The sequence below is a fragment of the Mirounga angustirostris genome, unplaced genomic scaffold (genome assembly GCF_029215605.1).
Source record: "Mirounga angustirostris isolate CCGP_5_RB_7025 unplaced genomic scaffold, mMirAng1.0.hap1 SCAF_4, whole genome shotgun sequence".
Classification (NCBI taxonomy): domain Eukaryota; kingdom Metazoa; phylum Chordata; class Mammalia; order Carnivora; family Phocidae; genus Mirounga; species Mirounga angustirostris.
Genome location: NW_026991712.1, coordinates 162,898,514 through 162,922,205, shown reverse-complemented (window position 1 = coordinate 162,922,205; position 23,692 = coordinate 162,898,514). Strand labels below are relative to the sequence as shown.

At 41.2% G+C, this 23,692-nt stretch overlaps 1 protein-coding gene, 1 long non-coding RNA gene and 1 pseudogene across 7 annotated transcripts in view; 2 read left to right on the top strand and 1 right to left on the bottom strand.

The window, feature by feature from the left end:
* LOC135364201 (uncharacterized) overlaps positions 1–5,634 on the top strand; it is a 29,491-nt gene extending 23,857 nt beyond the window's left edge. The window contains exon 3 of the long non-coding RNA XR_010411020.1: positions 4,532–5,634. This is a non-coding gene — a long non-coding RNA (uncharacterized LOC135364201). The remainder of the gene's footprint in view (positions 1–4,531) is intronic.
* LOC123858403 (mitochondrial import inner membrane translocase subunit Tim17-A-like) lies at positions 3,180–3,731 on the bottom strand (annotated as a pseudogene).
* A 4,019-nt stretch (positions 5,635–9,653) lies between the features above and the next one.
* LOC123859800 (protein argonaute-4) overlaps positions 9,654–23,692 on the top strand; it is a 38,783-nt gene continuing 24,744 nt past the window's right edge. For 2 of the 6 annotated variants that reach the window (XM_064589479.1, XM_064589477.1), the window contains exons 1-2: positions 18,631–19,409; positions 23,100–23,220. In XM_064589479.1, coding sequence (XP_064445549.1) covers positions 19,177–19,409; positions 23,100–23,220 — 354 coding nt within the window. In that variant the 5' untranslated portion in view covers positions 18,631–19,176. Of the gene's footprint in view, positions 10,016–18,627; positions 19,410–23,099; positions 23,221–23,692 lie in introns of those variants that run through there. The other 4 variants (XM_064589476.1, XM_064589478.1, XR_010411019.1 and 1 more) reach the window with 4 other exon arrangements.

Here is a 23,692-nt window from a genome sequence, read left to right as displayed (position 1 = left end):
TTTTGATTAGATTTTAGTTCTTTTATTTCCTCAGAAAGGGATTCTCTAGTGTCTTCTATGCTTTTTTTCAAGCCCAGCTAGTATCTTTATAATCATTATTCTGAACTCTAGTTCCAACATCTTACTTATATCCATATTGATTAGGTCTCTGGCAGTCAGTACTGCCTCTTGTTCTCTTTTTTGAGGTGAATTTTTCTGTCTTATCGTTCTGACAAGAGAAGAATAGATGAACAAGAGAACAAAATGTTAAAATGGCAACAACAACCCCAGAGAAATACACACCAAACAAATCAGAAGAGACCTGAAACTGAAAAAAAATAAATAAAATTTAAAAAAGAAAGAATATAGGGGTGTCTGGGTGGCTCAGATGGTTGGGCATCTGCCTTTGGCTCAGGTCATGATCTCCAGGTCTTGGGATCGAGCCCCACATCATGTCATCAGGCTTCCAAGTCAGCAGGGAGTCTGCTTGCTTCTCCCTCTGCCTCTCCCCCTGCTCATGCTGTCTCTCTCTTAGATGAATAAATAAAATCTTTTTTTAAAAAAAAGAGAGAGAAATTGGGGTGCCTGGGTGGCTCAGTCATTGGGCGTCTGTCCTTCGGCTCAGGTCATAATCCCAGGATCCTGGGATTGAGGCCCGCATTGGGCTCCCTGTTCTGTGGGAAGCCTGCTTCTCCCTCTCCCACTCCCCCTGCTTCTGTTCCCTCTCTCGCTGTGTCTCTCTCTGTCAAATAAATTAATAAAAATCTATTAAAAAAAAAGAGAGAGAGAATATAATCAGACAGGTTGAACAGAACAGAGCAATACACTGGATCCTGTGTGTATTTTGGTCTGTTAGAAAACTAGATCCCAAAATTGTAAAGAAAGAAAAACTTGTATATGTACAAAAATAAAATTAAATACAATGAAAGGATAGAATAACTGTAAAAATGAAAATTAAAAGACAAAAAAAAAGAAGGAATATAAACAGACAGGTGAACAGAACAGAGCAATACATATATTCTGAGTGTATTTTGGTTTGTTTGTTAGAGGAAATTACATCTCAAAATTGTAAAGAAAGAAAAACTTATATAAATAAAATTAAATACATTGAAAGGATAGAATATAACTGTAAAGATGAAAGTTTTAAAACTTCAACCAAAAAAAAAAAAAAAGAAGAAGAAGAAGACAAAAAAGAGAGCATATGATCAGACAAGTGAAGAATACAGAGCCAAACACTAGATTCTGGATGTATTTTGGTTTGTTAAAAGAAACTGCATCCCAAAATTGTAGAGAAAGAAAAAATTTTATATATATATAAAATTAAATACAACAAAAGGATAGAACTTAACTGTAAAAATGAAAATTAAAAAAGTTTTTTTTTAAGATTTTATTTATTTATTTGAGAGAGAGAGAATGAGAGACAGAAAGCAGGAGAGGGAGAAGGGTCAGAGGGAGAAGCAGACTCCCCGCCGAGCAGGGAGCCCGATGCAGGACTTGATCCAGGGACTCCAGGATCATGACCTGAGCCGAAGGCAGTCACTTAACCAACTGAGCCACCCAGGTGCCCCGAAAATTAAAAAAGATTTTTTAAAAAGAGTTGATAAAATAAGAAAATGGTTGAAAAAGGAAAGAGAAAAGGGGTGCCTGGGTGGCTCAGGTCACGATCCCAGGGTCCTGGGATCGAGCCTGCATCAGGCTCCCTGCTTAGCAGGAAGCCTGCTTCTCCCTCTCCCACTCCCCCCTGCTTGTGTTACCTCTCTCGTGTCTATCTCTGTCCAATAAGTAAATAAAATATTTTAAAAAAAGGAAAGAGAAAAAAATTAAAATTCAAAGACTAAAGAATCATGGGGAAAAAACCATGAATTCTATATACTATTTTCCCCTAGCACTGGAGTTTTACAGTTCTCTATGATTGGAAAACTTGGTCTTATCTTATTCTTTTGGTTTATTTTCTGTTTATTATTAGTCTCATTTCAAGACTGAACTGCATGAGGAGAGGAACCCCACTTCTCTGGCTCACCCTTGGATCCCCATTACCTAACCCAGGGTTTGGCACATGACAAATATTCAATAAATAGTTGCTGAAAAAATTCAGTAACATATAAGTCAATGAATATTTTCATATTAACTTAATAGACTCTAAAGAACCACAAAAGTCATCTGACCTTACCTTTTTCATCATTTCAAACTTGCTTCAATACCCTCAGAGCCTGGAGCTCACTACTTCCTGAGAACCCTTCCCTTTGGATAAGTCTGGGTATTAGAAAGGTCTTTCTAAAATCAGTTATTTCCCCCCCAACCTATAGATGAAGAAACCTTGTTCTGGGCTAGGGCGGAAGTCAAAGGGATTCGGCATTTTTTGAGCCCTTAAAGTGCCAGGCACAGTGTTAGGTGCTTTTCATTCATCATCTTCTTTGATCATCTCAATAACTCTAAGAAACAGTGTCATCTCCATTTCACAGATGAAAAAGCTGAGGTTCAGAGAGATGAGGAGAATTACTCAATGTCACATGGCCTATAGAATTGAAATTTGAGAATTACACTATAGATTTGAAATTCAAATTAGATTTATCTCATTCCCTAGTTCATTCCCTTTATTTCATCTTGAAGAAGAAAGAAAAAAATCAATTGTCCCAGTTAAAAAGTGTAGTAGAAACAAAGGCTGGAAGTAAAAGCAAACATATTAATTGATTTGTTTGTCAAAGCCTCATGCACTGCCCTCCTTAGTAGTTACACCATCTCGTAAAGATGGCAAAATCAAATATAATTGCCAAGTCTCTCTATTCCTGGCCCTAGATCATGGATATGTAGAAAGCTGCCTGCTTGCAAAATACAAATGAGGGCCACTTTTTTTTTTAAGTTCCAGGAGTTCTTTTATTGTTTGACTGACAGGACAACAAAACCAGTCAGAGAAGTCCCCAAGGAAATGATGGTCATGTTTCATTGTTGTTTGCCCTCTGGTCCTTCATCTTCTAAACATTTATTATTTTTCTTTTACAGATATTAAACATTTATTTTTATCACAAATGCAATCCAAGTGTGAATAAATAAATGTATTATCTTTTAACATCTGCCCCCCACCATGTTCCTTTAAATAGAAAAAGGAGCTAAGTGTCTCTTCAAAGCCTGTGTGGCCATAGTTGTCCCACCTATGGTTTTAAAAACAGACCATAACTTACCTTCTGAAATCCCTTCTTGAACTACAGCTCATTCTGTTAAAGAAATCCTGGGAAAGAAGTCCTATTGATATTGCCAATAGTCTCCAAAAGGTGAGGATGGTAACTGGGCTGAAGGCAACTGAGAGGGGTCTTCAGCAAACTGAGGACCATTGGGAAATCGTGCAGAGGCAAATCTTGTCAATGAGATACCAGGTCCTATAATTAAAGCTAGAATGCCACCTATCGCTGCTGACCCAACCATGGCCACTGGTCCATTTCTTGCTGTCAGTATGGCTCCTGTTAAGGCAACAGTTGTGAAGGAGTTTGAGGGATCTTCTTTCGCTCTGACTTGAACCACAGTGCAGTCAGTCATGAAAAATAAACCTTCACAAACTGCAAAGCTATCTCCCAACCGCGGAGCCCTGGTTTTAATAGCTGTGAAACTCCCTTGTAGTCTGTGGTTTACTCCCACTGGAGAATTGTAAAAATCTTTGAGTGCTTGAAAGATACCACCATCTATGGTATCCATGGTAAAGGCCCCACCACAATCATCCACAGTTCGCAAGGGCAAGGCTCTCGCATATATTCCTCCATCTTGACTCCACCAAAAAAAAAAAACCCGTTTTTTTTCTTAAGTTTTTATTAAAATTCCAGTTAGTTAACATATGGTATAATATTAGCTTTAGGTGTACAATACTGTGATTCCACACTTCCATACAACACGTGGTACTTACTACAGCAAGTGCACTCTTTAATCCCATCACCATTTCCTCCATCCCTGTCCCTCCTCCCCTCTGGTAACCATTAGTTTGTTAAAAGGGCTACTTCTTAAAAAAAAAAAAAAGAGAGAGAGAGAGAGTCACTTCTATTCAACATGGTACTGGAGGTTTAGGGCAATTAAGTAAGAATATAAAAGAAAAAGCATCTGTATTGGAAAAGAGAAAGTTAAAACTATCTCTATTTGCAGATAACATGATCTTATATATAGAAGATGCTAAAAAAATCCACACACACACAAATTAACTGCTAGAGGTAATAAACTTATTCAGTAAGATTGTGGATGCAAGATTAACATAAAAAAATCAATTGTATTTCTATATATTAGCAATGAACAATCCAAAAATGAAATTAAGAAGACAATTCCACTTATAATAGCACCAAAAAGAATAAAATACTCAGGAATAAATTTAGCCAAAGAAGTATAAAATTTGCACTCTGAAAACTACAAAACATTATTGAAAAAAATTAAAGAAGAACTAAAGAAATGAAAACATATCCTGTGTTTATAGATTGTGATATTTAATACTGTCAAAATAGCAATAATCCTCAAATTAATCTGCAGATTGAATATAATGCTTATCAAAATTCCAACTGCCCTTTTTTTTTTTTTGCAGACGCAGACAAGCTGATTCTAACTTTCATCTGGACATGCAAGAGACCCAGAATAGCCAAAACAGTCTTGAAAAAGAAGAACAAAGTTGGAGGACTGACACTTCCTGATTTCCAAGCTACAAAGCTATAGTAATTGAGACAGTGTGATTGATACTAGCATAAAAAAAGACAAAGATTGATAGAATTGAGAGTCCAAAAATAAACCCTTACATTTGCAGTTGATTGATTTTGACAAGGGCTGTAGGCCATGGGGGAAAGAAGTCTTAAACAAATGGTGCTTGGACAACTGTATGTACATGCAAAAGAATAAATTTGAACCCTACCTCCCATCATATACAAAAGTAAATTCCAAATAGATCAAAGACCTAAATGTAAGAGCTAAAACTATAAAATGCTTAAAAGACAAGATAGGAATAAATCTTCATGACTTTGGATTAGGTTTCTTAGATATGATAGCAAAAACCCACAAGCAATCAGAGAAAAATTAGATTGTTGAAATTAAAAACTTTTGTGCTTCAGGGGCACCTGGGTGGCTCAGTCGGTTGAATGTCCAATTCTTGATTTTGACTCTGGTCATGATCTCAGAGTCCTGGGATTGAGCCCCAGGTCAGTCTCCACACTCAGTGGGGAATCTGCTTGAGGATTTCTCTCCCTCTGCCCCTCCTCACCTCAAATAAATAAATAAATCTTTTAAAAAAATAAAAAGAACAGAAGATTTGAATCAGCATTTCTCCAAAGAAGTTATACAAATAGACAACAAGTACATAAATAGATGCTCAACACCATCTGTCCTTAGGGAAATGTAAACCAAATACACAATGAGATACCACCTCATACCCAAGAGGATAGGTATAATTTTTTAAAATCTGAAAATAAAAAATATTGGCAAGAATGTGGAGAAATTAGAGCCCTCACACATTGCTGATGGGAATATAAAATAGTGTAGCCACTGTGGAAAACATTTCTTCAAAAAGTTAAACATAGAGTTATCATATAACCTAGCAATTCTCCTCCTAGGTATATACCCAGAAGTGAAAAGTTATATATCCACACAAAACTTATATGTATCCACACAAAAATTTGCACATGGGTGTTCATAACAGCATTATTATAGCCAAAAATGGAGACAATCCAAATGTCCTTCAACTGATTAATGGATCAACAAAATACAGTGTATACATACAATGGAGTATTATTCAGCATTAAAAGCAATGGAGTAGTGGGGTGCCTGGGTGGCTCAATCAATTAAGCATCCAACTCTTGATCTCAGCTCAGGTCTTGATCTCAGGGTCATGAGTTCAAGCCCCACATTGGGCCCCATCTTGAGCATGGAGCCTACTTAAAAACAAAACAAAACAATGAAGTATTGATGCATGCTACAATATGGGTAAACCTTGAAAACATTATGGTAAGTGAAAGAAACTAGATACATAAGAGCACATACTGTATTATTCCATTTATATGAAATGTCCAGAATAGGCAAATCCATAGAGACAGAAAGTAAATTAGTGGTTGCCAGGGGCTGGGGTATAGGGTTTCTTTTTGGATGATGAAAGTGTGCTGGAATTGGATAGTGGTGATGATTGCACAATGTTGTGAATACATTAAAAACCACTGAATTTACACATTAAAATGGCGAATTTTATCATATGTGAATTTTATCTCAATTAAAAAAATACAAAAGAATGAGGCTGCCAGTAGAGTAGGAGCAGGTGGGCAGAAATTCCATTTGGATGCCAGGTGGTGTCTCTTGGCAAGCTAGTCTGGTTCAGTAGTGTCCAGTGCAGGTCCCTGTCCTCCTCAGCCAAGTGGCTCCACTTCAGCTCCCACTTAAGATTTTTGTTTGAATAAGGGGTTCCCCAGCTAAAGAAGAATGAAAGCCCTTGGCCCAACTGATCAACTGCAAAGAAGTTCCTCCCCAACTTCTAAGCTCCAGACTTGTGCAACGTTAGTATGAGGAGAGGCTGAGGAGTCAAAACATCAACAGAGGCCAGTGGCCCAGACAAGGGTTGGAGTGTCACAAATAGGGCTGCTGGCTGGAACCCAGCCTTCTGGCACAGTGTCTGATAGGAAGTCTCCCTCTGGCTCCTTCTGGTCTCAGGGGAGCATTGACATATTTGAGAGGTTTAGTTTCATTCATAAACCTTGACTGAGCATGTTCTGGCTCTCACCCCCAGATGGGTGAGCCAAATTCCTGTCCTCAGGTGGCTCAGGCACAGGATGTGAAAACATGCTCAGTCCCTGACAGTCCTCTCCCCTCTCTTGGACTGGGCTGAGATCTTGGGTTCACTGTCTCTCAAAGGACAGCAAGAGAGTGGCAGGGGAGCAGCTCTTAGCCCGGGGAAAGGAGGGAAGGGATGAAAATTAGTGACTATTGGGCACATATATTGGGCCAAGCACACAGGAACATGTGCATATATGACTTGACTTCCTCCTTACTGACTCCTTTAGCAGTAGGTGAAGGGACTTGTCCCAGGTACTTGGAGCTAGTATGCTATAGAACTGAGATTTGAACCCAGGATCATCTGATTTGAAAGTCTGTGCTCTGGAGAAGCTGGAAGTTCACCCAGAGTTTTTCACCTAGGCCCCTCCGTTGGACCATTTCTAGCTCCCACTATTTACACATTACTTGCTCATTCATTCATTCATTCATTCATTCATTCCATAAATTTCCCTGAGTAGGCATTTGGTGCCATATAATGTGTTAGGCAACAGACACACAAACCTGAATACCCAAATAAGGCATGAGCCCTGCCTTCAAGGATTTATAATGCATTGGGAGCTAAGCCTGGACTGAGATAGAAGACCGGGGGCTGAGTTAATTATACCACCAAGGGAGGCCCTATAGTGGTCTGGCCAGATGGCAAGTGGTTTTAATATGAGAATGAGAATTCAAGGTTTGGGACAATGGGGGCAAACATATTGCTGATTCTCTACCCAGCCCCCACCCTGTCCTGTAGATATGGGCGGTGTAGGAAAATGAGCAGCCACCATCAGAGAGAGCTGAGGGGGAAGTGGTATTCTGGGGCATGGCTTCTACTCAGCCACAGCAGGAAGTGGAGGGAGGGCTTGCTGAACAGGCCAAGGCTTAGGGGACTTTACTGACTATAGAACTTTGGTTTGGGAGGGCTTAGAAGGGTCTTTGGGAAGGGGCCAGTGGGTGCTAGAGTGGGTTTGGGAAGGAGAATGTAGATGATCAGAGTGGTCAAGAATAACAGAGTGAGAGACAGGGGATTGAGGCATTGCAGTCCTGACTGAAACAAGGTAAATACATTTCATACGCAGGTTTCTGAGGCTATTTTTGGTACAGGAAACAAGCTATCATCCTTGCTCAGGGTACCAAATAGGACATGGGGGAAATCTGTTAGGAAGTGGGAGACTGAAAATCAGCCTCAACTCAGGCTGGAAGCCACCAGCACTGTTTAAACTATGGGAGGAATTTAGCCTGGAGTAGAGAAGAAGGGAGGTGGCTACTAGGTTTAACTCAAAGCTTGATCTCTAGTTGTTTTTTCTTATACTCTTAGCTGTAAACCTGTCTGTTCATTTAATGACTACTTCCTCCTCTTCAAACTTGCTGTCCCCTCTTACTATTTCCAGTTAATATCTGATTTAACAGAGAAGTATGGTGCTATGGAAAGAACTTCGAATGTAGTATCCGTCACTATAGAATCTAGTCACTCAATTAAAAGTCCCACTTCCATCGCCAGTCAGGGATGGAAGCAGCCAGAACTAGAATGCAGGATTTAGAACTCCAATTTTTCCATCCTTCACTGTGGTATCATATAACGCAGAGCCTGACTTCCTCAGCTTCCCTGAACTTTGGTTTCCTTAACAATATCTACCTTATAGTCACTGTGAAGATTAAATGACATGTGAAGCCCATAATACAATGCCTGGCCATGGTATGCCCCTAACATTTTTTATCATTACATGCAAAAATTACCTGGCTCTCTGGCTTTGATGCTCAAATGAATATCTCATTATACATGTTACAGGCTGAACATATGAAATTCATATACTGAAATCCTTACCCCACTATCTCAGAATGTGACTGTATTTGGAGATAGAGTCTTTAAAGGGGTAATTACGTTAAAACAAAGTCTGTAAGTTGGGCCCTAATCCAGCATGATGGGTGTCCTTACAGGAAGAGGACATTTTGACACAGACATGTACAGAGGGAAGATCACGTGAAGACACAGTGGGAAGACGGCCATCTACAAGCAAAAAAGAGAGATCTCAGAAGAAACCCGTCCTTGGACTTGGACGTCCAGCCTCCAGAACTGCCAGAAAATTAATTTCTGTTGTTTAGGCCACTCAGTCTGTGGTACTTTGTGATGGCAGCCCTAGCAAACAAGACATACGCATTGTACCCTTTTAACTGGTGGGCAGAAGGCTCCCTCGTTTTGCTGACTAGAAACTGCTTCTTGGGCTGTAGTGCTGTGCTCTCCAACTCAGAAGTTCCCACTGGGCGGGCCATGCTGCCTTGGAGTGGCTGTTGCTCCCTTGGCTCTTGGCGGCTAAGAGGAAGTCATGTGAGAAAGCAAGACTTGCCCTTCTGAAGTGCTTGGTGACTTGCTGACCAGAGGTGGTTGTGGTGTGACTAGCAAGAGAATGCATCATGCATCATGGTCCATTCCCGGGGTGCTTTCAGGCTGCATGGGGAGGGAAAGGCAACTGGGTGTGCGATCTGGATGAAGCAATGGAGGAAAAGTGTTCCGTCTGTGGTGACCCTGGTGTCCTCTGTCCCAGGACAGGAGAGAAAGAGGAGACAGAGGAGAAAGAAGGGGTCTGAGGTGGGAGGAAGGAGGAGAGGTGCCTGATGTGAATCACAGGGCACTTTCCACCGCCAGAAGTGGTGAACTGTGTCTGTGGATCAGCGGGGTCTGGAATCCCGATCTTTTGCGGGGTACGGTTTGCCGGGAGGCTCTGGGACCACCGCACGAATCACCGCCCCGCCCGCCTTTTGCCGGGTCGGCGGTCCTGGGCGGCTGGGCAGCGCGAACGGGCGCGCGCGCCCCCGACACGTCCTCGGGGCACTGCCCCCTCCGGGCGCGCGCGCGCCCCCGCCCCACCCCGTCCCGCCCCCCGCCGGGCTCCGTGCACCGGGCGCCCGGGGCCGCGCACGCCCCCTCCTCGAGCCGGGACCCTGGGTCGGGCGCGCCCCGCGCCTCCTCCCCGCCCGGCGGGCGCGCGCGCTGGCTCCCGCTCCCGCTCCCGCTGGCGGCGGCGGCGGCGGCGGCGGGGATTGTTTTTGTTGTCGCTGAGGCCGGAAGAGCCGCGGGAGCCGCGTCCCTGTCCCCGGGCCGGGCGCCGCCGCCGCCCCCTGCCCAGCGCCCGCGTCTCCGCGGCGCCCCCCCGCAGCGCCAATATTCCGGAGATCAAGCGTTACGCGGCGGCGGCGGCGGCGGCGGCGGGGCCCGGAGCGGGAGGCGCCGGGGACCGGGGCGAGGCGGCCCCCGCCGCCGCCATGGAGGCGCTGGGACCCGGTGAGGAGCGCGCTCGGGCCGGGCCCGGGACTGGTGGGCGGGCGCGTCGCTCCGGGTCTCCCCCATCGGCTCTTGCTCACCTGGGTTCGGGCCGTCAGGCGTGGGGGAAGGGGATCCGTGCCCCATAGCACAGGGCGGAGGGAGCTGACCCGGGCCTTGGGCGGCGGAGACCGCGGTCCAGCCTGGAGAGACGAGGCAGGGCTCGGGGTCTAAGGGAGGCGGGCCCAGGGTGGTGACCCCCGTCCCCAGGTGGACGGGAGACCTAACCGAACCTCGGGGAGGTGGTCTGTGCTCCAGGGTTGAGGCAGGCCAGTTCGGGCCTCAGAAGGAATGATCTGTGCCAAGTGCTCAACTGAGGCCTGGCCTCTACTGGCCCGGGAAGGACACCCTCCTACTACCAGGGGTATGCTGGGCATGGGGCCACACCCGTGTTTTTCTTTGCACTGGTAGACGGTGCAGAGCCCTCAGATAAGGAAGAAGAACTTCCCCCAAACACTTCTCATGACCCCCCAGAGGCCAAGAGGCAAAGTACCCACCCTCTCAAAGGCCCTGAAGTCTCAGGAAATATGGTCCTATGCCTGTCAGTCTGTGCAACAGTCCGGGAGTGATCTGGGCTGTCGCCTTAGTGACAGGCAAGTGTCCAGTGAGCCCCTTCTAGCATGGGCTTTAATGGCCTGAGTGCTCATCTAACTGGGTTATCGTTGGTTGGGAGGATTAAATGAAGGTGAAAGTGCTTTGGAAACTGTAATTCCCCATCTTTTGGAATGACCTCTGTTTCTCTCTCCCAGTCGGCCCAAACTAGAGGAACCATTCCAGGTTGTAAGAAACGCTCTGCAGGCTGGGAACCTGGTGCTCCCTCCTCAAACCGCAACAGGTTTCTAATGCCTTCGCTAAGCAGGGTTTAGAGGCTGTGATAGAATTAACTTTATATCAAACCTTATCTACATAGTGGACTTAAGTTGTAGGGCATTTCATTTTTTTAGTGTGCAGAAAATTCAGTTTACCATTTGAGTTTGGAAACTTTGCCAGTTTGTTTACTTAGAACTTGTTTACAGAACTGAATGAGTAAAGCCCACTTTAATTTGCTGCTTAAAATATTTTTTAAAGGCCCCCATAATCAAATTTCATATGCCTTTTAAAAGTAAATTGGTTTCGTGACACTAATATTATTTGATAAACCTCAATCTGAGTATTACTCTGGGTTTCTTCAGCTATGTCCCCCAGCCAAAGGCATGATCATGTCTTTAGGAATGTAACAGACTTCTGTTCAAATCCAATCTAGTAATTTAATAGTTGTATAACCTTGGGCAAATTCCTTAATTCCTTTGAACTTTCATTTCCTCATCTATAAAATGAGGGTAATAATAATTATGTATTGCAAGATTGTTGTGAGAATGAAATGAGATAATGTATATGAGGAGTCTTATTGTGGAGACTAATGCTTTGTAGATATTCAACAAATGTTTCTTCTTCCCTCCCAGTTAGTAATTCATAATTGAAGCAACTGTTGCATTTATGAGCTGGTGCTGGAAGAGACTATGTAACTAACTGTGTATACAAATTGAATTTCATGGAAAAGATCAACCTGGTAGTTAGGAACCTCCTAGGGACTTTTGGGGGGGGGGGGCGGTGATTTTAGCTTTTGCCGATTTGAAGACAGCTCAGGATTGTAGAAAATTAATTCTCACTAAGCACAGTTTGAAGACACGAGTGGAAAAATCAAAATGTCACATAGATCTTTTCTGTTAACTAGAATATTTTCTTGTCTACTGTCTAGCAAACCCCTTTTCCGGTGTCACGGTACCTTGGAAACCCAATTAATAATAAGCCGCTTGCTGAGCATAGAACTGGAGCAAAGGGAGTTGATAGTCTTGTGGGATATTTTATCCAGGCTGTTTTAGAACTTAGAGAAGCATTATAGCCTTACTGAAACACACCACTCTAGTGCTTTGTGCCCTCCTCACTTGAATAATCACTGACATGTTCTTAGTCTTGCTGTGCTCTGTCCTCACCCCATTTTGGTTTCTGACAATAATAACTTAGAAATATAGTTAGTCAGATTACCATTTATTTTGGCTATATTAATGATAACTTTTATTTTTACAGTGCTTTATAGTTTGGAAGGTGCTTTCATAGCTCTTAGCTCATTTGATCTTCTGTGAGGTAGGCAAGGTAGCATTAGCCCCATTTTACAGATGAGTAAAGAGATTCAGAGAGCTGAAGTGACTTCAAGATCTCAAGGCTGAGTGGTGAAATGCAGATGAGTCTGGGTCATCTGAGCCCTAGTCTATTGCCCTCCTCTTCATTTAAGGCTGACTTCTTCCAATCGGTGTTGAGTAATATTTGTTTCCTTTTTGGAAGATGTAATTTTCTGACTTTGTCACCAACTTTTGGAGATATACCCATTATAAAGCCCAGGACCTTTGAGCACTGACTATAACATTTCATGCAAGTACAATCATAATAGCTAACATTTATTGAGCACTTACTATTATGAGGCACTGTGTTAAGCTTTTTGTATACATTATCTCATGGGATCTTCACAATTGCTTTATGAACTAGATGCTATTATTATCACACCTCCCATCTTTTATAGATGAGGAAACTGAGGCACACAGTGACTAAGAAACTGGCCCAAGGTCATGCAGTTAAGGAGTGGTAAAACCAGGATTGAAACCTACACAGTTTGGTTCTGCCTTAGCCACCCTGCTTTATTTCTTTAAGTAGTTTGCTGAATTCAAAGAAACCAGCTTTTGGAAAATTTTAGATTATATTTTTCTAAATAAATCTCCTAAACTTACTCAAAGAAGTGACCACTCACCTAACTTCTCTTTCATATTACCAAAGAACAGGCACACACTACTTACATTTCTCCATCAATCCCACTTCTTTAATTTCCTCTGCCTCTGTCCCTTTGGCATCAAGTCTTCAGAGAGGTATAGATACCTTAGGATTGTGAAGTATGTTGGGGAAGAAAAAGCACTGGGCTGGAAATTAGAAAACCTAAATTGTAGTCACAATTTAAAGTCAAGTCCTATGTCCTTGGGCAAGTCATTTGCTCCAAATTTCTGTTTCTGAATTTCTATCATAAAGCTGGATTTATGATACAATGATTGTTTAAATGTACTTTAGACTGTGCAGGGCTAACTTGTCCATATGATTTGATGGGGTTAACTCAGTACGCCAATCACCTTTGATATTATTTATTATTTACCTCTTACCTTGTTTTTAAATGTCTTACCACACCCAGAGTAGATCCCTTGTACACCAGAAGTGGAACTCAATTCCAAGCAGTCATATTTTTGGTATAAATTATGTGCTTTTGCTTAAGTGAAAAATAAGAGTCAATTCTTGGGTTTTAGGAATGACTGGGTTTCTGTTTGGTCTCTATCTGGGGCTGCTACAAAGATGACTGATACAGGCATACCTTGGGGATATTGTAGGTTCAGTTCCAGACCATCACAATAGAGTGAATATCACAATAAAGCAAGTCCAATGAATTTTTTGGTTTCTCAGTACATAGAAAAGTTATGTTTACTCGATACTGTAGTCTAAGTGTGCAATAGCATTAAGTCTAAAAATGTGCATACCTTAATTTTTTTTTAAAGATTTTATTTATTTATTTGAGAGAGAGAGAGAGAGAGAGAGCACATGAGAGGGGGGAGGGTCAGAGGGAGAAGCAGACTCCCTGCTGAGCAGGGAGCCCAATGCGGGACTCGATCCTGGGACTCCAGGATCATGACCTGAGCCGAAGGCAGTCGCTTAACCAACTGAGCCACCCAGGCGCCCTGTACATACCTTAATTAAAAAATACTTCATTGCTGGGGCGCCTGGGTGGCTCAGTCGTTAAGCGTCTGCCTTCGGCTCAGGTCATGATCCCAGAGTTCTGGGATCGAGCCCCGCATCGGGCTCCCTGCTCCACGGGAAGCCTGCTTCTCCCTCTCCCATTCCCCCTGCTTGTGTTCCCTCTCTCGCTGTGTCTCTCTCTGTCAAATAAATAAATAAAATCTTTAAAAAAAAAAAAAAAAAAAACTTCATTGCTAAAAAGTGCTAACCATCATCTGAGCTTTCAGGGAGTCATCTTTTTGCTGGCGGGGGCTCTCACTTTGATGTTGTTGGCTGCTGACAGATCAGGGTGATGTTGCTTAAGTTTGAGGTGGCTGTGGCAACTTCTTAAAACGAGACGATAATGAAGTTTGCCACATCAATTGACTCTTCCTTTCATGAATGATTTCTCTGTAGTATGCAGTGATGTTTGATAGCATTTTACCCACAGTAGAACTTCTTTCAGAATTGGAGTCTATCCCCTCAAACCCTGTCACTGCTTTATCAACTGAGTTTGTATATTCTAGATCCTTTGTGCTCAGTTCAACAATCTTCACAGCATCTTCACCAGGAATAGATTCCATCTCCAGAAACTGCTTTCTTTGCTCATCCAAAGAAGCAACTCCTCATCCCTTAAAGTTTTATCATGAGATTGCAGCCATTCAGTCCCATCTTCAGGCTCCACTTCTAATTCCAGTTCTCTGGCTGTTTCCACCACACCTGCAGCTACTTCCTCCACTGAAGTCTTGAACCCCTCCCAGTCATCCAGGAGGGTGGGAATCAGCTTCTTCCAAACTCCTGTTTGTGTTGATATTTTGAGCACTTCCCCTGAATCTTGAATTTTCCTAATGGCATCTAGAACAGTGACTCCTTTCCAGAAGGTTTTCTCTTTACTCAGATCTATCAGAGGAATCACTCTCTCTGACAGCTATAGCTTTACAAAATGTGTTTCTCAAATAATAAGTCTTGAAAGTTGAAATTACTCCTTGGTTTATGGGCTGCAGGATGGATGTTGTGTTAGCAGGCATGAAAACACCACTAATCTCGTTGTACACCTCTGTCGGAGCCTGTGGGTGACCAGGTGCATTGTTCATGGACAGTAATATTTTGGAAGGAAGCTTTTTTCCTGAGCAGTATGTCTCAACAGTGGGCTCAAAGTATTCAATAAACCATGTTATAAACAGATGTGCTGTCATCCAGGCTTTGTTATTTCATTTATAGAGCACAGGCAGAATAGATTTAGCATAATTCTTAAGGACCCTAGGATTTTCAGAATGAACATTGGCTTGAACTTAAAGTCACCAGCTGCATTAGCCATTAACAAGAATTGGTCCGTCCTTTGATGCTTTGAAGCCAGGCATTGACTTCTCTCCAGCTATGAAAGTCCTAGATGATCTCTTCTTCAGATATAAGGTTGTTTCAACCACATTGAAAATCTGTAGCCAGATTTTAATTATCTTTAATTATCTTTTTTTTTTTTTTAAGATTTTATTTATTTATTTGACAGAGAGAGACACAGCGAGAGAGGGAACACAAGCAGGGGGAGGGGGAGAGGGAGAAGCAGGCTCCCTGCAGAGCAGGGAGCCCGATGTGGGACTCAATCCCAGGACTCCAGGATCATGACCTGAGCCGAAGGCAGTCGCTTAACCGACTGAGCCACCCAGGCGCCCTATCTTTAATTATCTTAACTAGACCTCTTGGAGAACTTGCTGCAGCTTCTGTATCAGCACTTGCTGCTTTGCCTTGCACTTTTATGTCCTGGAGAGGGCTTCTTTCCTTAAACCTCATGAACCAACCTCTTCTAGCTTCAAACTTTTCTCTTTTTTTTCTTTCTTTCTTTCTTTTTTTTTTTTTTGAGAGAGAGAGCGTGTGCGAGAGAACACAAGCAGGGGTGAGGGGCCAGGGAGAGAGGGATAGAAAGAATTTCAAGCAGGCTCCATGCTCAGTATGGAGCTCGATGGGGCAGGAGGTGGGAAGGTTCCAATCTCAGGACCCTGAGATCATGACCTGAACTGAAATCAAGAGTCAGAGGCCCAACCGACTGAGCCACCCAGGTACCCCTAGCTTCAAACTTTTCTTCTGCAGCTTCCTCACCTCTCTCAGCCTTCATAGAATTGAAGAGAATGAGGTCTTGCTCTGGGTTAGGCTTTGACTTAAGGGAATTTTATGACTCATTTGATCTCTCCAGACCACGAAGACTTTCTCCATATCAGCAATATGGTTGTTTTGCTTTCTTCTCATTTGTGTGTTGGCTATAAAGCATTCCTAACTTCCTTCAAGAACTCTTCCATTGCATTCACAACTTGGCTGACTCTTTGGCCCAAGAGGCCTACTTTCCACCTGTCTTGGCTTTTGACATGCCTTCCTCATTAAGCTTAATCATTGCTAGCTTTCGATTGAAAGTGAGACACATGTGACTTCCTTTCACTTGAACACTTAAAGGTAGGGTTATTAACTGGCCTAATTTCAGTGTTGTAGAGTCTCAGGGAATAGGGATGCTCAAGGAGAGGAAGAGAGACAGGGGACTGGCCAGCCAGTGGGGCAGTCAGAACGCACAACATTTATGGATTAAGTTTGTTGTCTCATATGGCTGCAGTTCATGGCACCCCAAAACAATTACAATAGCAACTCAAAGATCACAAATATAATATAATGAAAATGTTTCAGATATCGTGAGAGTTACCTAAAGGTGACACAGAGACGTGAAATGAGCAAATGCTGTTTGAAAAATAACACCAATTGCTCAATGCAGGGTTGCCACAAACCTTCAATTTGTAAAAAATGCAATATCTGCAAAGCCCAATAAAGCAAAATGCAATTAAATGAGATATGCCTGTATTGTTCAGTTCAACATTTATTGAATTCCTACAATGTGCTAGTCCTTGAATGAGGTATTGAGGAGATAACAGTGAAATGGAGGTCCATTTCTTCTAAGAATTTACAGTCTACTGGATGAGACAATAACTAAATATTGTTTCTATGTGCTTGTGCTAAGTGCTCCCTTATGCAGAGGGTCTTGGGTACACCAAGGATGCATCTTCCAGTCTGGGAGATTCCAGAAAGGAAGTCACACCTAACCTGAGTTTTGAAGGATGAGTAGAATTTAGGGAAAGATTAAACAATGAATTTAATATGTGAGATTTTCAATAACTTTAAGAATTAGTATATGGAGATCTGTCAACACACGTCTCATTAAAGTGTTTGCTTTGATTTTCCTAAGTGATGTTGGACTAGAGTAGCTTCTTGCCTCAAAGTTTTCTCTCCTTAGTGAATTGTCTTTGTTCTTGGCAAAATGCTGTAGCAATAAGAACCTGTTCTAACTTTCCACTGTAATCACAGCCCACTTTACTCAACACCTATTCATAGCAGAAAAGATGTTTATTTTTTAGGCCAGTGTCTACTTGACATTATCATCAGAAGGAAGTAAGGTTTTCTAGAGTCAAATATTTCCCAGTCTGTGTTTCCTCAATCCTTATCTCCTGAATATTGGTAGATATTTGATTCTAAAAAGAGAGAGTTTAGGGGAAAAAATAAGTTGGGTTAAATGATTAGTTAAATAGATTTATTTATTATGAAACTCATTAGAGAATTTAATACAATAATGTACATTGGAATTTTGAGAAGGGGAGAGAATTCGCAGTTTCTTTAGCTTATTGATCCTTCCTTTTGTGGAATATTTTATGAACCATCAGTGGAATAATTTGGAATGACTGCTCTGTCTAGACCAGGGTTTCTCACCCTCAACACTATTGATATTTTGGATAGATACTTCTTTGTTGTGGGGGCTGTCCTGTGTACTGTAGGATGTTTAGATGTATCCCTAGCCCCTAACCACTATATGTCAATAGCACCCTCTGAGTGGTGACAACCAAAATTATCTCCAGACATTTGTCAGATCCTGGGGAACAATATCTCCCCCAGGTTGAGAACCACTGGTCTAGACTGTAAGTTCTTTTAAGGCAGAAGCTCTTTTTCCTGAATCTATAGAGCAGGTTAGACATGTAATAAGTGAATAAATGTTGAATAAGTAAACAAGACATTATGATCAAGAAATGTCACATTGGGGACGCCTGGGTGGCTCAGTTGTTAAGCGTCTGCCTTCGGCTCAGGTCATGATCCCAGGGTCCTGGGATCGAGCCCCGCATCGGGATCCCTGCTCCGCGGGGAGTCTGCTTCTCCCTCTCCCACTCCCCTTGCTTGTGTTCCCTCTCTCACTGTGTCTCTCTCTGTCAAATAAATAAAATCTTAAAAAAAAAAAAAAGCCCACAGAAATGTCACATTGTCCAGATTCTACAAACATTAGGTTATAAACAATAAAGTCTAGCATTATTGGTATTGTTTCACTATCTAAATTAGCAAGTAAATTAATAAATGTAGCTGCTGTTAATCTCCTCCTGTCTGTACAAATTTTAATAATGTAGGCTAGTTTGTGAAGGATTAATGGATCTTCTCCAGCCTGAGCATGGTGATAGTCCCTAGAGCTTAGAGATGGTTTTATTTTTTATTTTATTTATTTATTTTTTTTAAGATTTTTATTTATTTATTTGACAGAGAGAGACACAGTGAGAGAGGGAACACAAGCAAGGGGAGTGGGAGAGGGAGAAGCAGGCTTCCCGTGGAGCAGAGAGCCCGATGCGGGGCTCGATCCCAGGACCCTGGGACCATGACCTGAGCCAAAGGCAGATGCCTAACCGACTGAGCCACCCAGGCACCCCGAGATGGTTTTATTTTAAAATGCATATAATTTTGGGGTGCCTGGCTGGCTCCATCAGTGTAGCATGAAACTTTTTTTTTTTTTTAAGATTTTATTTATTTATTTATTTGAGAGAGAGAGAATGAGAGACAGAGAGCATGAGAGGCAGGAGGGTCAGAGGGAGAAGCAGACTCCCTGCCGAGCAGGGAGCCCGATGCGGGACTCGATCCTGGGACTCCAGGATCATGACCTGGGCCGAAGGCAGTGGCTTAACCAACTGAGCCACCCAGGCGCCCGTAGCATGAGACTCTTGATCTCAGGGTTGTAAGTTTGAGCCCCACATTGGGTGTAGAGATTACTTAAAAATAAAATCTTTTTTAAAAATGCATATAAATTTGTAAGCCTAGCTTTAGATCTACTGATGCTCATAAGAGGTTTTCTACAGTAGCTTATATCTGAGAGGATTTCATCATACTGTCTATATAATTTTAATGTCCCCCAGATTCAAAATGATAGCCACATGGCAAAATATTTAGAAATCTAGAAAACCTTAGGTTAAAAGATATCACAAACTCTTTATATCAGAATATGTTCAGTGAATAATAAGATCTCAATAATTATATCTGTTGTTGTTATCATCATCATGATCATGAAGGGAATATTATCCTTTATGACCAAAGAGTACATCAGAAGTCTTTCAATCTCTTCAGGACCTCCAACCAGCCTGTTTCAGCCACCTCGTCGTCCTGGCCTTGGAACTGTTGGAAAACCAATTCGACTGTTAGCCAATCATTTTCAGGTTCAGATTCCTAAAATAGATGTGTATCACTATGATGTGGATATTAAACCAGAAAAGCGGCCTCGGAGAGTCAACAGGTAAGGATTAGAAAAAGTAGACTTCTATATATTTAAATGCATATAACTTATTTATTATGTACCATACTGTTCTCTAAATTCTTTCAACGTGTAGGCTTTGTTTTCTAAGATGGTAAGTTTCTTGATGGCAGCTTTGTTGTCTCATACTTGGTTATCCTCCACAGATTCTAGCAGAGTGCTGGATACATCATTGTTCAATAAGTAGATACTTATCAAATGAAGAATAAAGTCACTCTTATTGTCCAATGGTAGCAGAAATTTAAATAATAAAATAAATAAGTAAAAATAAGTGAAGTGTTAGTATCTGTGGGAAATTAGAACTATCTGAAAATTCAGGGGCATCTGGCTGGCTCAGTTCGTAGAGCATGTAACTCTTGATCTCGTTGTTGTGAGTTTGAGCCCCATGTTGGATGTAGAGATTACTTAAAAATAAAATTTAGGAAAAAATTATCTGTAAGTTCAAATTTTATTATTAAGTATTGGTATTGGACATGAGAAAAATATAAGTATAAAGGCAGAAAAATCATCTTGGAATATTGAAAAAAGTAAGCTCAGAGAGAAGCACTGTTTAATTCTAACATTATCCAAGAGGGGTCTAGATGAGATGATTTAAGCCTTGTGGTCTGTGTGGCAGGAATTTACCAAGTGTGAAGACATAGTCCTGTAGTAGATATTTTTACAATGCTAAGAACACCTACTTACCTTTTCTCTGTTTTCATGCCATGATAGTTAAGCAGTCCTTAATATTAAGATTCTTGCTTTTCTTTCTTTTTTTAATGAGAGCAGTTATTTTTTAAAGATTTTATTTATTTATTTGACAGAGAGATAGAGAGCACAAGTAGGCAGAACATCAGGGAGAGGGAGAGGGAGAAGCAGGCTCTCCACTGAGCAGGGAGCCCGACCTTAGGCTTGATCCCAGGACCCTGGGATCATGACCTGAGCCAAAGGCAGCCACTTAACTGACTGAGCCACCCAGGCGCCCCAGATTCTTGTTTTTCTTAGAATGCCTGTGCTGTCAAGTACAATATTTTATGCTGCCTGATTTTTGTTTCTCATTATAGATCAATAATACGGCTTTCTGATACAGTTTAATCTCATGCAAACCCATGATTGCTTGGCTATTGTATAACTGAGATCAATTGTAATAGAAATGGTGTTAATGGTTAACATTAATCCATTCAATGAATATTTTATTGAGTGCTTCCTATGTACCAGGTATTGTTCTATGCCCTGAGAATACAACATGAACAAAAAAGGCAAAAGTTTCTACCCTTGAGGAGCTTATATTCTAATAGGGGAGAAGACCAAAAATAAATGAATAAGCAAACAAAACATATTACATGTTAGTTGGTGATAAGTGCTATGAAGAAAAATAAATAAGGGAAAGAAGATAGAGAATGGGGGTGAGGGGAGCCACTGAGATATTTTTAATAATTTTTGGAGGTAGTGTCAGCAAGATGTGTTGATGGATGGAACATGAGGTATGAAGGAAGAAATGAGTCATGATCGATCCCAGGGTTTTTGTCCTATGCAAATAGAAAAATGGAGTTGCCATTTATTGGGATGGGGAAAACTATGGGAGAAATCAACAGGGCTGGCAGATCAGGAGATCTGTTTTGGACACATTAGGGCTGAGAGGTCTATTAGACATCCTAGTAGAGATGTTGAGTGGGGGGGGGGAGTTGAACAGATGAGGTTGGATTCAGGGGAGTGGTCCACGCTAGAGACAAACATTTGAGAGTCATCACCATATTGGTGGGAAAACCATGAGCTGGGTAAGATTATATGGGAAGTGAATGTGGTTAGAGAAAAGAAGACTCCAGGACTGAGTCCTGGGGTACCCCAATATTTTAAAATTGGGGAGGTGAGGATTATTAGCCAGGAGACTGGCATGGAGAGGCCACTGGGATAGGCAAAAACCAGGACTGAGCGAGGAGGCAAGGGAAGATGTGTTAAGTTGGAAGAATTTATCATTTAATGTTCAAAGAGCACTGAATTTAGGATTGTGGAGCCCTCTGGGGACCTTGGTAAGAGTAGTTTTGATGCAGGGAAGGTGGAGAAGGTTTAAGAGAGATAGGAGAAGAGCAATCAGAGACAACTCCTTTAAGGGATTTTGACACAAAGGGGAACAGAGAAGTGGGAGGTTCAAATGAAGAGGAAGTCGGGTCAGGGAAGTTTAATTTTTTTGAAGATGAGAGAAACTATAGCATATCTGTATGCTGAAGGAAATAATCTAATAAAGAGGAAAAATTTGATAATCCAGGAAAAAGGAAAATTCTTGGAGTCATATCCGTGAACACACCAGAGTAAGTAGGCTTGTTGTGTGACAAGCACTGTTCTAAATATTCTGTGTGTATTTATTCACTTAATACAACAAACTTTTGTGGTAGGTATTATGATTATTATAATTTTACAAATGAAAAGAAACAGATAGTGGAAGATTCAGTAACTTGTCCAAGCTCTGCCACTTACTCACTGTGTGACCAAGGGCAGATCACTTGCCTATTCTGAATTTTTTTTCTTCTTTTTACTATGGAAACAGTAGTCATCAGCCTATTTGTCTCACAAAGATTAAGTGAGAATAGATGTGAAAATATCTCTTCACTATAAAACTATGTATGGTTATAATTTAAGAATATAAGATGAGAAATTATCCTTCCAATATGAAAATGTATTATTCTTAAGATAGTTTTTTTTTTTAATTGGTAACATATGATACTACACTTTTCCATCAATTTTTTCAGTTGTGTGATTTGGTTTATAAATGTGTATCTTTTCCATAGATTTTATTTGCAGAATATTAATGCCTTAGCTAGTTGTGATATATTTTGGCTTTTAAGATATAGTTCCTGCATGTAGCACTCACTAAACATTGGTAAGATACAGTTTTCTATTAACTCTAGCATTCCAAAATCTCACAGACTCAGATCTGTGCATCTTAAACCATATACTCTAGTTATCCTGCAACTGCCTTTACTTCAGAGCCTGTATACGGTGTAGTCTGGCATATAGATAAGAACACTTAGGTAAAACTATGCATGCTTGATGGAGGGAAAGGGCTTTCATTCCAAAGAAGAAACTACATTGGTAATCTTTATGGAATGACAATATTTTACATTTCCTTCTCTACACTGCTCAGGAGCACTTCGGAATAAAACAAGACAGTATGAAAAATAATAAATGACCAGCATTAGGCAAGGGGGTTGACTTATTCCTTTGTGTATGATGCAGCTTGGATTTATTGGCCCTCACATTTCTGAATTTCTGCCTGCTCTCTTTTCTGAAACCATGATACTTGAATGAGGATGTTTATTTGCTAACAAATTTATCATGGTTCAATTATGAATATTCATGCCAAACTTAGATACCTAAAATAGGTTATTCTGGTAAGGCTATATTTGTCATGGGAGAAGACCATGAAAGGCAAGAGTTTGAGAGGATGCCGTTAAGTGTTATGCTCTCTTTTTATTCCCTGCTTTTCTTGTCATCTCGTAGCTGCTTTTGTTCTCTCGTTGCTACCTTTCTTTAGTTGACTGTTGTTAACTATTTTTTTAATTACTGAAGTCAATTATAACTATAACTCTTACTTTTTCCAAGTAGTTTTGAACTCAATTTAGGTGATTAAGGTATGGTGATAGTTTTCTTACTGCTCACCATTTCTCAAAGCTAACTGCCACTCTCTCTGTTAAGAGAGGTAGTAGATACAATGGTGCGGCACTTCAAGATGCAAATATTTGGTGACCGGCAGCCTGGCTATGATGGCAAAAGAAACATGTACACAGCACATCCACTGCCAATTGGACGGGATAGGGTAAGTGTTAACAGCCAGAAGTGCGTATTAGACTTAGGTCACTTACATAGGACAGAAATGTTTCCCCTTCCAATAGCAACTTGATTCTTAGAGTTGTTTCACATAGTGATGATAGATTTGTTACTGTGTCCATATTCTCTTGTCCTGTAGTTAATCAACAATTGAAGATGAGATTAGCATTAGAATTTAGGTTGATTGTGATTATTAGAATTAGATTAGTTTGATTACATATATTCTGGTTTTCACATTGCTAATGTACTTGCTATGTGAATCTGAAAAATGGAGTTTTTATAGATTATAGAAAATTATCTAACACCCACTTGGGGAAATATTCATAATACCACAATAACTTTTTCTTTTACAAGTTTAGTTTTTAAATTAGAAAAGCAATATGTAAACATATACTCCTTATAAACTTACTTAGACATCTAGAAATACTGTGATTTCCTGCCTCCCTACCTGCCTGCATCCC